Source organism: Nematolebias whitei, chromosome 7 (genome assembly GCF_014905685.2).
Source record: "Nematolebias whitei isolate Nwh7 chromosome 7, NemWhi1, whole genome shotgun sequence".
Lineage (NCBI taxonomy): Eukaryota > Metazoa > Chordata > Actinopteri > Cyprinodontiformes > Rivulidae > Nematolebias > Nematolebias whitei.
In genome coordinates this window covers 52,708,556-52,720,420 of record NC_056504.1, presented here as the reverse complement: position 1 = coordinate 52,720,420, position 11,865 = coordinate 52,708,556, and the positions used below count along the sequence as shown (strand labels likewise).

Genomic DNA, 11,865 nt, shown 5'->3' with positions numbered 1-11,865 from the left:
TGAGACTACCTGGATAAATAAAGGGTAAATCTTTTTTTTTTTTTGCAGTTAAATTCAAAGCAGTATGCTCCTTAGATACATAGTGTAAAATTGTTATTTTTATATATGAATGTTTCTGTTCAATGCCCTGAGACGACTTCTGTTGTGACTTGGAACTATGTGAATTTAATTTAATTTGCACCATCTTACTTGAATAAACGATCTTTGTTTCTTGCGTCATGGCAGAGGGCGTGTCCAAATGAGCGCCGTCATGACTGAAGGAGTGGGCGTGTCTTAAAGAGCGCCAGGGCGGCTGCTGATAGACTGACGGCCGGCTGGTTATAAAATGTGAACGTGCCCGGGTTGCAGCAGAAGCCTCGCGCTGTCCGCGTGCTCGTCAAACCGAATAAAAGACGCTCGAGGAGCGGTTCTGAAAAGCTGCAGAGGTCACGGCTCGTTCTCCCGGAAGTATCTGTGAGTACCCCTCGTTTATCCGCGCGTGCTTGAGCAGCAGTGGACGTTCGGCTCCGTCCGTTTGAAGCTGAACAGCTCGTGACCCACGGAGCTCACCGGCCGGTTCGGCCCGGCCCGGTGGGAGGCTCAGTGGGGGGGGGGGGGGGGGGGGTCCTCACTGAGTCGGTCAGAGTCCGGTGTTGTGCCACATTTGGTATCCCCGAAATAATCTGTTCCCCGACACGGAGTAAAAAAGACATTTATTCCGTCAACTTCATGAATATTTGAGTTTGTGTGTCCTTGAGACATCGAGTGATCTTTTCTCTGCGGGGAACAGAAGAATAACGACTTTATTGTTTTATTCCGGGCCATTAAACCCTTTTTGTAGCTCTAAATACATGGAAGCTGTTTAATTTTCAGTTTTCATCCAGGGTTCGGGTTTATCTGTTAACAGGCAGATTTATTGCAACATTGTTCATTATCTGTGCGTCCTTGTGCACATCAGTTCTGTTTGTGCACGATCAGTCAAAACCTTTTAGGTTTGCAGGCTGCAGTTAGTGCAGAGGTCAGAGGTCACAGGAAGCTCCTGCAGGGCTCTGCAACCATCACAAATAAAAGTTTACTTTATCAACGTAGTCTCTTTAAATGAACAAAGTTTTTATCTCCGTGTGTACTAGAGGACAACACGGGAGTGGATTTTCACTCCCGTCCTGTCCTGGTCCCACAGAAAAAATCCTGTCCTGTCCCACTCCTGGTAACAAGACTCCCGCTCCTGTCCTGCTCCTGTTTTTCATTTAATTTTTAGGAAATGCATTGAATTTGATTTGATCTTCTACCCATTCCTGTTTAAATTACTTTGTGTTGTGCAGTTTAATTTCAAAAGATATGGCAACAGGAACAGTTCATCTGTGGTGAAATAGAGACATTTATTTCCTTAATCCAAACAAGAACCTTCACTAAATGTCATAAAACAAATAATCCATGGTCTGTAGTCCATATAATGTTTCTACGGAGGATCAGCTGATGAGTCTGTTTCTGGCTCTTTTGAAGGTCAGTTCCAGTAAAAACAAAAAATCTAAACCAGTCCATGGGTCACACCATGTCTACCTTAGATGAAAGAACCCAAACACAACAAGTTGCATTTTACTAATTTATTGAGCAGTTGTTTCCTTTTAAACAGTGACATCACTGTCATGTTTTAAATAGTTTAAACAAAAGAAAAAACAAAAATAATGTACCAAGCAGAGAACAAATAATGTTTAAAGGCATTATTATACACTGGATGACGTCCTCCAGAAGTTCAGTCTGTGTGGTCGAGGTAACGAGCTCGTTTGGGTGAAGCATGATGTCGTGCATCTTCCCAGACTTCAGAGCTTCATTTACAGACTGGACCATTGCAGGTCTGGTGTTCCACCTCATCTCTCCACAGCTGGACCAGTCCAGAGCCTTGTGGAACCTGAAAGTGACAGAAGACGTGCACGAGTCAAAATAGTGTCACAGTGACTACAAGTTACAATCTGTTGGCCTTTCTTTTGGAAAAAATATTTTATCAAAAACAAGAGATTTACAATTGAAATTAAGTAAAAAAAAAAAAGTGACATTTGCAATTATAAATCACAGAAGCTCATTATTTATTTCACTTATCATATTTTATAATTATTAATGAGCCTCACAGGCAGAGATTACAAGATGTTCTGTATCTTACCTGCTCTGTTGAAGTGTGGGACAAGGGTCTTTGTGTCCAAGGCTGTTTAACAGTTTGCTTCCAGAGCTAACAGCTTCCTGTGTTAGGTAGAAAAATATAATTAAATTAAAGACAAACAAAAAGCTTAGTGCTACTTCTTGTGCCATGCTTTATAAAACACTTATTGAATAAAGGATTTACTTATGTAGGTAAACATAGATGTTTTAAAAACCTGTTAAAATACACTAGAATGCAGGAACTAGCTGCTGCTTTATTTAAAAAGTGATGGGGGAGGACCCACAGACCTCGCACCAATATGTCCCCCCCACAATAACAGTTATTATAATTTATATGTAACCAGCCTTTCATATAAAAACTGGGATATTTTTACCGGAGAATGCGTGCACTAACGAGTTTAATGTTGTACTGACGTGGTTACAGCCGACCGTAACTATTTACACAATAAAGTGATGGTTATTCACGTTTTTCCTCGATTCCAGTATCCAGCAGGACGTCACAATATAAAAACTGGGATATTTTTACCGGAGAATGCGTGCACTTTAACCAGGTAGAGTTCGGTTGTTTTTTTACTTTACAAACAGCAACAGATAATGAAGATTTTAACCTAAAAACCCACATAACAAAACAGAGCATAATTTTTAAATTGAAAGGGACAAGGTGGAGAAAAATGTGCTGTTTGAGTTCATTTACTGACGGTAAGCTGAGACTAAAGTTTAAATCAGCACAGCACCAACACAACTCTCATGAAGTTCAGGTTATTTGACCCTTTCCTGCCCGTTCTGTGACTTTAATAGACAGACACTTACTTCTTACCTTGCGTTGCAAACTATTTTCAGTTACTTGGTACGGCATCGCTGCTCCTCCCACCATCTTGGTGAAAAGCTACGGTTGGAACGGTTGACTTCTGGGAAATGTAGTCCTTTTGACTTGTGTTAAAGTGAAGGCTTACTGAAAGAAAACTACAAAATAGCTGCGCCCGTGCTTTTTTTTTTTTTTTTTTTTTCTCCAATTTTCATTTTTGGTTATTGGTCGGTTCCCGCTCCTGTCTGCTCCCGTTAGCTTTCAGTCCGGTCACGTCCCGGTCACGTGAGTTTTAATGAGGTTGACTCCGGTCATTCCGGCCGGAATCACGTGACCCGCGGTACTCCGGGAAAAAATGTCATCCTCTAGTGTGTACTACAGTCTAGCTTGCATGGCAAAAGTTTTTTTTCCTCATGGTGTTACAAAAAATAATTTTTAGTTCTGTACAAGAAATCCCCCCCCCCTTTTTTTATTTATTTTTTATTAAAAGATCTATGCAGTCAATACAGTTCTTCCCACATTTTGTAGAAAGTAAATAAATATTCCTAAAGAGGAAACATGAAAGATGCTTCAGAATATATTTTTTTATTGTTTTTGCTCAAATGGACCAAACTATTTTTTTTCCAGGCCGGTCACGGCAAATCAAAACCTCTTGTCTTGTCGAAGCTCCAAAAATTCACGGTTGAAACTCGTGCCATCGTGTAAAAAGTTGTTTTTTTTTTCTCTGTAAAAAGAAGCTGAGAACTTTGTTTACTGATTTTTTATTTATTTATTTTTTAATTAAAAACTTTGTTTGAAAGCTACTATGCTTAAGAGCTCAAACCACACGAGCTTCTGCCATTTTGAGAACTGGAAAACAGGAAGGCGAGACGGCCCATGTCACGTCACGGGGCCTCTCTCCCATTTTTCTTAAAGACACGCTGCTCACTCCCTCACTGTCCATCCTTCAGCTCAAACCGTTGTATACTGCCATCCAGTGGTCAAAAAAGGTACTACATGCAAAAATTAACCATCCATCCATCCATTATCTTTACCCGCTTATTCCATTTTGGGTCACGGGGGTCGCTGGTGCCCATGTCCAGCAATCACTGTGCGAGGGGCGGGGCACACCCTGGACAGGTCTCCAGTCCATCACAGGGACACATAGAGACAAACGAGACAAACAACCATTCACTCTCTCACCTAGGGACAATTTAGAGTTACCAATCAGCCTAACATGCATGTTTTTGGTCTGTGGGAGGAAACCGGAGCACCCGGAGAAAACCCACGCATGCACGGAGAGAACATGCAAACTCCACCCAGAAAGGCCCCTGGACCGGGGTTTGAACCAGGGACCTGCTCACTGAGAGGCAGCAGCTCTACCAGTTGCACCACCGTGCTGCCCCAAAAATTAACCAACATTTCTTTTTTCAATTTGATAATTACTAATTCTTGTCAAATTTCAAACAATATTATCCTTTATCGCAATAATTTTTGAGACAATCGCCCAGCAAAATTTATCGTGACAGGCCTAGCTTTAAATGCTAAAATCCAAGCATTTAAACCAGGAAACAAGCGCTTTTTTTATTTATTTATTTATTTATTTTTAAGTTTTAATCCGTATTTAAAAAAAAAAAACGAACTGAACTTGTCGTGACTCTGGCAGCTCTTTTGTTCTTCCGTTGTAAATAAAATCATCAGCTGTCTGGATGCTGCAGATGGATTAGACCAGAGCCCTGTAAAGAGAGAGCTGCGACACTCTTTGAACTCGCCGATACGCGGTCACGTGGTTCATGCAGCTCCCCATAGTTCCAAACAGCTCATCGCTGTCAGTCAGTTTGAGCAGCTGCTGGCACAACATAACACAAAAATCGACTTTTCTTACTTTACCTGACGTCTTTCAGTAATTATTGAGCAGTAACGAACTGATTACTTAACCGATTACTGATTATTTCACAAACTATGCATTTTATCAAAGCATTTTTAGAAGCGGCTGATACATTTATCATTAAATTTTAGAAGGAAACGAGACTGCAAACACATATTTGTTAGAAAAAATAATGTATATGCAATACAATGATCAATATAGCCATGTCAGTGTTTTATAACGTTACACACGATAAAAAAAAGATCAGAGTAACTCCTGTTATAAAACTATTTGTGATGTTCTCTGCAGGATAATGCTCCACCTTGTCCTCTAAGAACTTCAGATCTGCTCCATCTTACCTCAGATCATCTGGATGAATTCTTGATTTCTATAGAAGATATTAATTCAACCTTTATTTAAACAGGTTCGTCCCATTGAGCCACGAGGACTCTTTTACAAGAGAGACTGAATATAATTGTTGTATTTGTCGTTTTTCTATGGCAACCAAGTACCTGATAACTGAGTTGATTGTAGCCTGACAACTATTGTAAAACTGTAATTCATTGATTAAAATGTTAATTTAAATGAAACTGTTTCTAGTTAAAATCATAACAGATGACAAAATAAGTGTTAACTGTGCAAAAATTAATTTCCAAACAATTATAAAATATGTAAAATGTAAAACAAGCTTTAATAAAGTACTTTTACTACTATTTATACTGTTTATTAATGACATCATCTCAAGTCCGCAGGAGCACCATCATCATCATCATCATCATCATCATCATCATCATCACAACAACACAAAGTGAGAGCTGTAAATTTAATCTGCACAAACATTTTCAATCAGGGCTCAAAATGTTTCACTGTCAAAAGAAATGTGCAAGAAAATAAACTGATGTCACTCTACAGGCACATTTAGAGAGAGGACAGTTCACAGAGACACAGTGAGGACGAGTGAGACAGAGACACAGTGAGGACGAGTGAGACAGAGACACAGTGAGGACGTGTGAGACTGAAGGAGGTTCAACCAGTTGTTCATGGACCAGAACCAGATGAGAAGAACAGCAGAACTTCCACTGACCAGTGACCTGACCAGTGACCTGACCAGTGATCACACATGTTGTTCTAAATTAAACTTTGGTACGAACAGTGTTAAATAAGACCTGCCATATTTTTATTGAACAATAATCTTCATTTTAACAGAGACGTAATTTCAGAGACTGAGGAAGAAACAGAAATGAGGCGAGTGAGATGAGAGACAAATGAAAACGTGTCCTCAGAGGACGGGGACATGTCAGGATCTGATGATCCAGGATCAACAGGACCAGGAGGATGGATCAACAGGACCAGGAGGATGGATCAACAGGCAGTCAGGGAACAGAGATGAACAACCTGAGGAACAGTTAGAACACAAAAACATACATAAGCAGGACAGAAGAAACTCACAGACAAGAAAATTAACTCAGTCCTGAGAAGAAAAATGTTAATGGAAAAGAAATTCTGACATATTTTTACAAAAGATCAGATGAAGACAACTGGCATGAAGAAGAACTTCCAGCTCCATCTCAATGTACCTGTGATAGTTTAATAAGTTGTTTTGTTACTGTCCTACAGTTTATTGATGCTGATTTATTCTTGTAATAATTCTTATTTCTTGTTCTGTCTTGAAAGAGTCTCATCTTAACTTGACCCATGATCACCAAACACTAAACTAATAATATAAAACTAATGTAAATGAACAGTCCTGCAGTAAATACCAACTTTGTGAAGGTTATGGTGTTAAAGTAAGTTTATTCAAACATCTTGATTCAGCTGTTATTGATTAATAGAAGACAGAAAATGAGATCTTGTACCTTTGTGATACTTTGAATGCAACATTCAGTTCATGAAGTCATTCTCCTCTGGTTCACCTGGAAAACATGAAAACATTGACTCATCTCCACAATCATGTTTTTCTTTAATGATAATGTCACAATTTATGCTGCAGTCTTTGACAAATGATCTATAACTTGAACTAAATTACGTCAGTCTTGTTGTCATGTTGTCATCTTTCTTTGTTAAATCAGGTCTCTGTTGTAAATGAGTCCTCGAGGCTCAATGGGATCTACCTGTAGAAATAAAGGTTGAATGAATCTCTCAGAACAAAAAAGGCCAAATATTTTCTAGTTGAGTTCAGTAACTGGAATTACCATAAATTTAAAAAAGAGCACCTTTCAAAATTTAAGCAGTAATAGATATTTCAAAACGTTGAATTAGAAATAGACCCGTTTAAACCGTCATGTTGCAGAGCAGCTGCAGTTAAAACACAACTAGTAATTTAACATGTTTCATTAACTAAAACTGGAGACATGAAGTATTAATGTTGATAAATTGAGGTACAGAACAGTCAGATAACTCTTCACAATGGAGAAAAAGTGTCGTATTTGCATTTAACTTACCGGAAAAACACGGAAAATGAACTACGTTCAATGCTGAACCGCTGCTGTTTGGAACTCTTTGCCGCTTCATGACCCACGTGACTTCCGCATTCCATTCTTTCTATGGGAGTCTATGGGAGTGTCGCAACTCTCTCTTTACAGGGCTCTGGATTAGACGCACCCGTGATGCTTTTAAATAAACGTTTACACACTTTTTTAATTAACTAATTAATTTTCTAGGCTTGGGTTAGGTTGGAGGGAGTCTGTTGTACCTGCTGCCAAAATAACGATCCGGCATGAAACGTGGTGAGCCAGGTCGAACGCTGAAATGATTCAACGATTTGTTGAAATCCTTCCAACCGCATGCGATCAGTGCTCATGAGCACGTGTTCGGATCAGTCTGGGCTACTACCACCCCAAGTGTTAGCTTAATATTGGAATAACTGACCAAACTGCGTTTGACTGTGACCATGCTGAAATATTAAGTCTTTGAGCAAAGATTACTTCCTGAAGGTTTCATTAAAATGGCTCTTGTGAGTTGTGGGATATTTTGCTAACAGACGGTTGACTCAAAGAGTTCTTCACACAGTTCTAAACATTAATTTGGTGTGATCTGTTGGGATCAGTCTCATCCAGCCATTTGAACTCAATATCTGTAAAATTGACTGTTAAAGACATCCCCCCCCCCCGCCCCAATTAGGTCTATTAGCTGTGGCGGCCATCTTGAATTGAAATAACTCCAAAAATTCACTCTACAAAAGAAGGAAACCCGATCCAAAAGTAACATCCGAGCACGTTGATGTTTAGTTTCTGTAAAAATCAACTGAACTTTACGAGAGCGGACGTTTCGTTCTGTAGAAGTGTGATCGTATCGTTGGAGGTTAGCGTCGGACCTTACGAGGAAATGTTTTATCAAAGTGATAACCAAATAAAATGTTTCAACTTGGTCGTTTGCCTTTTTAGGAAAAGTTAAATAAAAATAAAACCCCACAAGTTTTGATGGTGAATTTGAAGTTTGTTCAGCTTAGAGATATTTTGCTAACATTTTTTCCCAGTGTCAAAGCACATAATGGAGATCTTCGTCACCAAGATGTTGCCCAGATCTAAAACCGGCCGATCTACGGCGTTTTAGTGGCGCCCGTTTTGAATCGTGCTGTCACCATCAGCAATGCAGAAAGATCGGGGTTTATTTCTGTTCAGGATTTCCTTGAAGCAGTTTGCAAATGGTTTCAAAGAACGTACACTTCAACAGGATGTGACTCGTTCTCTGTGCCTTTTTTTGTTACTTTTCATGAATTATGTCATTTTGATTGTTAGAAACTCATAAAATTGATCATAAACCACTTTGGGAGCGTATGTAAACGACAAATGAACACGTTTAGGGACAGATGGTTCGTTCTGTTTCCTTCGAATAACTTCAGGATTAAATAATTTTCTGAAACTGCTGAGGGACTTAGAAGTGTTCAGGTAATTATTCCTTTTTTCTAAGTGGAGCTTTGGGAGCATTTGTGAGATTTGGCTGCTCGGTCTCTTGCAGGAAGTTGTGATTACGAGTTGGTTACATAACATGTCGTGTTTCAGTTTGTGCTTCCTGAATGAACCGTTGTGCTTTTGTGTTTTTTGCTGTGTCATGATGAAGCGGCTCGAACATCAAGGATGACCTTTGGCTGCCGAGAGCTGCAGCTGTCAAACAGTTGGGACCGTCTTGGGCTTTTTAGTTATTTCAAAACTCTCAGCTCTTTTTTAACATCCGCCGCCCGAGTGTCAACCTGTCCGGCAGGTGCATTGTCTTTCATCGGGGAAACGGGTGGAGAAATATTTGCATAAGTGATGCAGAGGACACGGTGTGTGTGCACACCACAAACACGTGCACGTTTATCTTTGAATCCTGAAATCAAAACTGAGCCAGACGAGGTAAAATGGACATCAGTCAACAGTTCCTGCTGTAACTTTTGGCGCCAGTGACGCTGATAAAACTCTCCTCCATGACTCCCAACCAAAGGTTGGACGGTGTCATGTGGACCGTTTGTTTTACTCTTTCGTCTGAAAGACTTGACGAGTCCAGGTCTGCCCCCCACGTGCTTCAGACCAGACCTCCGTGCACGTCCCTCCCGAACAACAAGTTTAGGGGTCCAGTGTCCTCGTTTGATGCTGCAGCTCGACGTCTTCGCCCATATGTTTCTGCCAGGTGTGAACATCTGTCTGCGCGGGACAACAGGAAACGCTTTCTTCAGGAGGAACAGACTGGACTGTAAAGATGGACGAGGGGTGTACGGGGTTTAACGTTCATCTTTGGTTCAAGAGGTTCTGTGAACACGACGGTGAAACCTTGAATATGAGCATCCAGCCCCCCCCCCCCCCCCCCCCAGATAAACCTGATGCTGATCACGTTGGCTCTGGCGTTTTAATTAGAAGTTGGCGTCTATGCTAATTGTCAGACAGCAGCTTGTGTTGTTGTTGTTGTTGTTGTTGTTGTTGTTGTTGTTGTTGTTGTTGACGTCGTCCATTGAGTAGCTGGAGGTTAATGATGAGCATCTACACATTTCAAGAGGAAAACCTTCGTCTGCCACGTTTTCTACGACTCCTGGCTCTCGTCCAAGCTTCGAGCTGTCGCACCATCAAATGAGTAATTGTCACGTGAGTGACGGCTCGTGTGCTCTGTCCATCGGTTCTCGTGGTTTTGGACACTCCCGTGCTGCAGGTGCACGTTTTTTATTTCCTGCGTCACAAAGATGAGATTGTAAAAAGCATCTGATAATGCGCTACGTCTGCAGCTCTTTGAGTGCTAAAACATTCAGCTGTTTCGTGCTAAAATGTTCAGCTCATTGAGGAGGCGACGGTTGTAACTTTGACACTTTTCAAAATGCTTCACTTTATTTTCAACCGTTTCCTGTAGAAATCATCGGAGCTCTACAGAACCCTTCAAACGTTCTTTAAATTGGTTGTCTTCAGGTTCTCTTGGCTACTGTTGCACAACTTCTAGCTGCTGTGTTGCTGTTGGCTAGCTTTCTGCTAGTTTAGCTACTTTTAATACTTCTTTAGCTAGGCTACTATTCACTCATTCAACCTTTTATTTTAGACGAGTAAATGCCATTGAGCCTCGAGGACTCGTTTACATGAGACCTGATTTCAATTACTAAGAAGCTTAAAACTGCAAACTTCTTGCTTAAACATTACGTTTCTACAGTTTTTAGCTTCTATATACCCGGTAGCATTTTTACTACATTTAGCCTTTTGTCATTTTAGCTTTTAGTTTGCGTTTTGCTACTTCTAACTTTTAGCAAACCTTTGGCTATGTATAGCTAGCTTTTAGTACGTTAAGATGCTTTTAGCATGTAGTAAGGGTTTACCATATTTAGCTTTTAGCTACCATTTTTTGTTAACTATAGCTACTGTGCTGTTTTTAGCTCTTGGCTAGGCTTATGTTAATTTTAGCTTTTAGCTAGTCTTCTACTACATTCATTACTTTTGCTACTTTGTAACTAGCTTTTTGCAGCTTTTAGCTTGAAGACAGTCGTTTACCACATTTAGCTGTTGGCTAGCCTTCTGCTGTCTTTAGCTTTTAATAGCCTTTGCTATTTCAAGCTGGCTTGCTGCCGTGTTTTAGCTGCTAATGTCCTTTTCACTACACTGAATGAGTCGTGTGCTTGTTTTAGCTTTAGCGACTGAGTTTTTGTAAATGAGAGAAATGTGCTCGTCGGCCGTTTTGATTCTCTTCGGCTACAAACGCTGAGCTTGGGCTCAGTTGTGGAATCGACGCTGAGCTTCACTGTTAACCTGGAGTTCGTTTCAAAGAGCGAAGCGAAGGAATTATTCCGACGGCTTTAAAAGGAAACTGCTGAAATGTGCTCGGGCGCTGAGCGTTCCTCTGTCGGCTTCTTTCCTCACTTTAGGTTGAACTCTTGCTGCTTTGCTTCTCTCGGCAACTCCACACTTTCAGTTCAACTTCCTCCTTCGGCTTTGAGCCGTTTGTAAGCATGACTCAGCAGTCCAGCGTGACTGTGCACAAATGAGAGCACGGCTGCTGGCCTGTCAGCTGGAGGTTTGGACAGGAAGTCTCCAGTTTTTACAGCTTTAACGAGTGTGTTCGCTCAACTTTACAGCTAAAGTGTTGCTGTGGTAGTAGCTGAGACTGATCCCCAACAGAACCCCTGAGTGATGCTTTTTAAAGTTCGACCAAAATAAATGTAACTTGGTGATTTGTAGAGGCTGACCGCCGCCTGAAGCTTTGGTTGATCTGAATCCCTTCGACAAATGTTCGGCCGTTTAGTTTTTCTCGTCTGTAAAAATGAAACGTTTGTCAAAAAATGAGGATTATTTTCAAAGTAAAAAAATTGAGGATTGTGGTGGTGTATACTAACGGACGTGTCGTCTGTTGAGGGAGTCGAGTTTCTATAGCTGAGGAAGAGGAGGAGCTCCTTCCGATAAATGGACCTGAATTAAAGATGAAAACGACCTCGTTCTGTTCTCTTCTTAACAACGGACCTTTCTCATGAGCATCTTGGTGTTTTTGTGTCTCTGCAGTCAAAATGGATCTTGGCAACAAAGAACTCGTGCCTGGACAGACTCTACCCGTCGTGATCATCGGTAAGAACCTCGGCCGTCAAAACGTTCCCGTCTCCACGTGACGGAACGTCTGCAGGAGGAGCCGAAGGAGCTCG

The 11,865-nt window shown here is 40.8% G+C and overlaps 1 protein-coding gene across 1 annotated transcript in view; it reads left to right on the top strand.

The window, feature by feature from the left end:
• Positions 1-270: 270 nt before the first annotated feature.
• Positions 271-11,865, top strand: part of osgn1 (oxidative stress induced growth inhibitor 1) — a 19,402-nt gene continuing 7,807 nt past the window's right edge. Inside the window, exons 1-2 of the mRNA XM_037679762.1 lie at positions 271-453; positions 11,729-11,791. Coding sequence (XP_037535690.1) covers positions 11,734-11,791 — 58 coding nt within the window. The 5' untranslated portion in view covers positions 271-453; positions 11,729-11,733. The remainder of the gene's footprint in view (positions 454-11,728; positions 11,792-11,865) is intronic.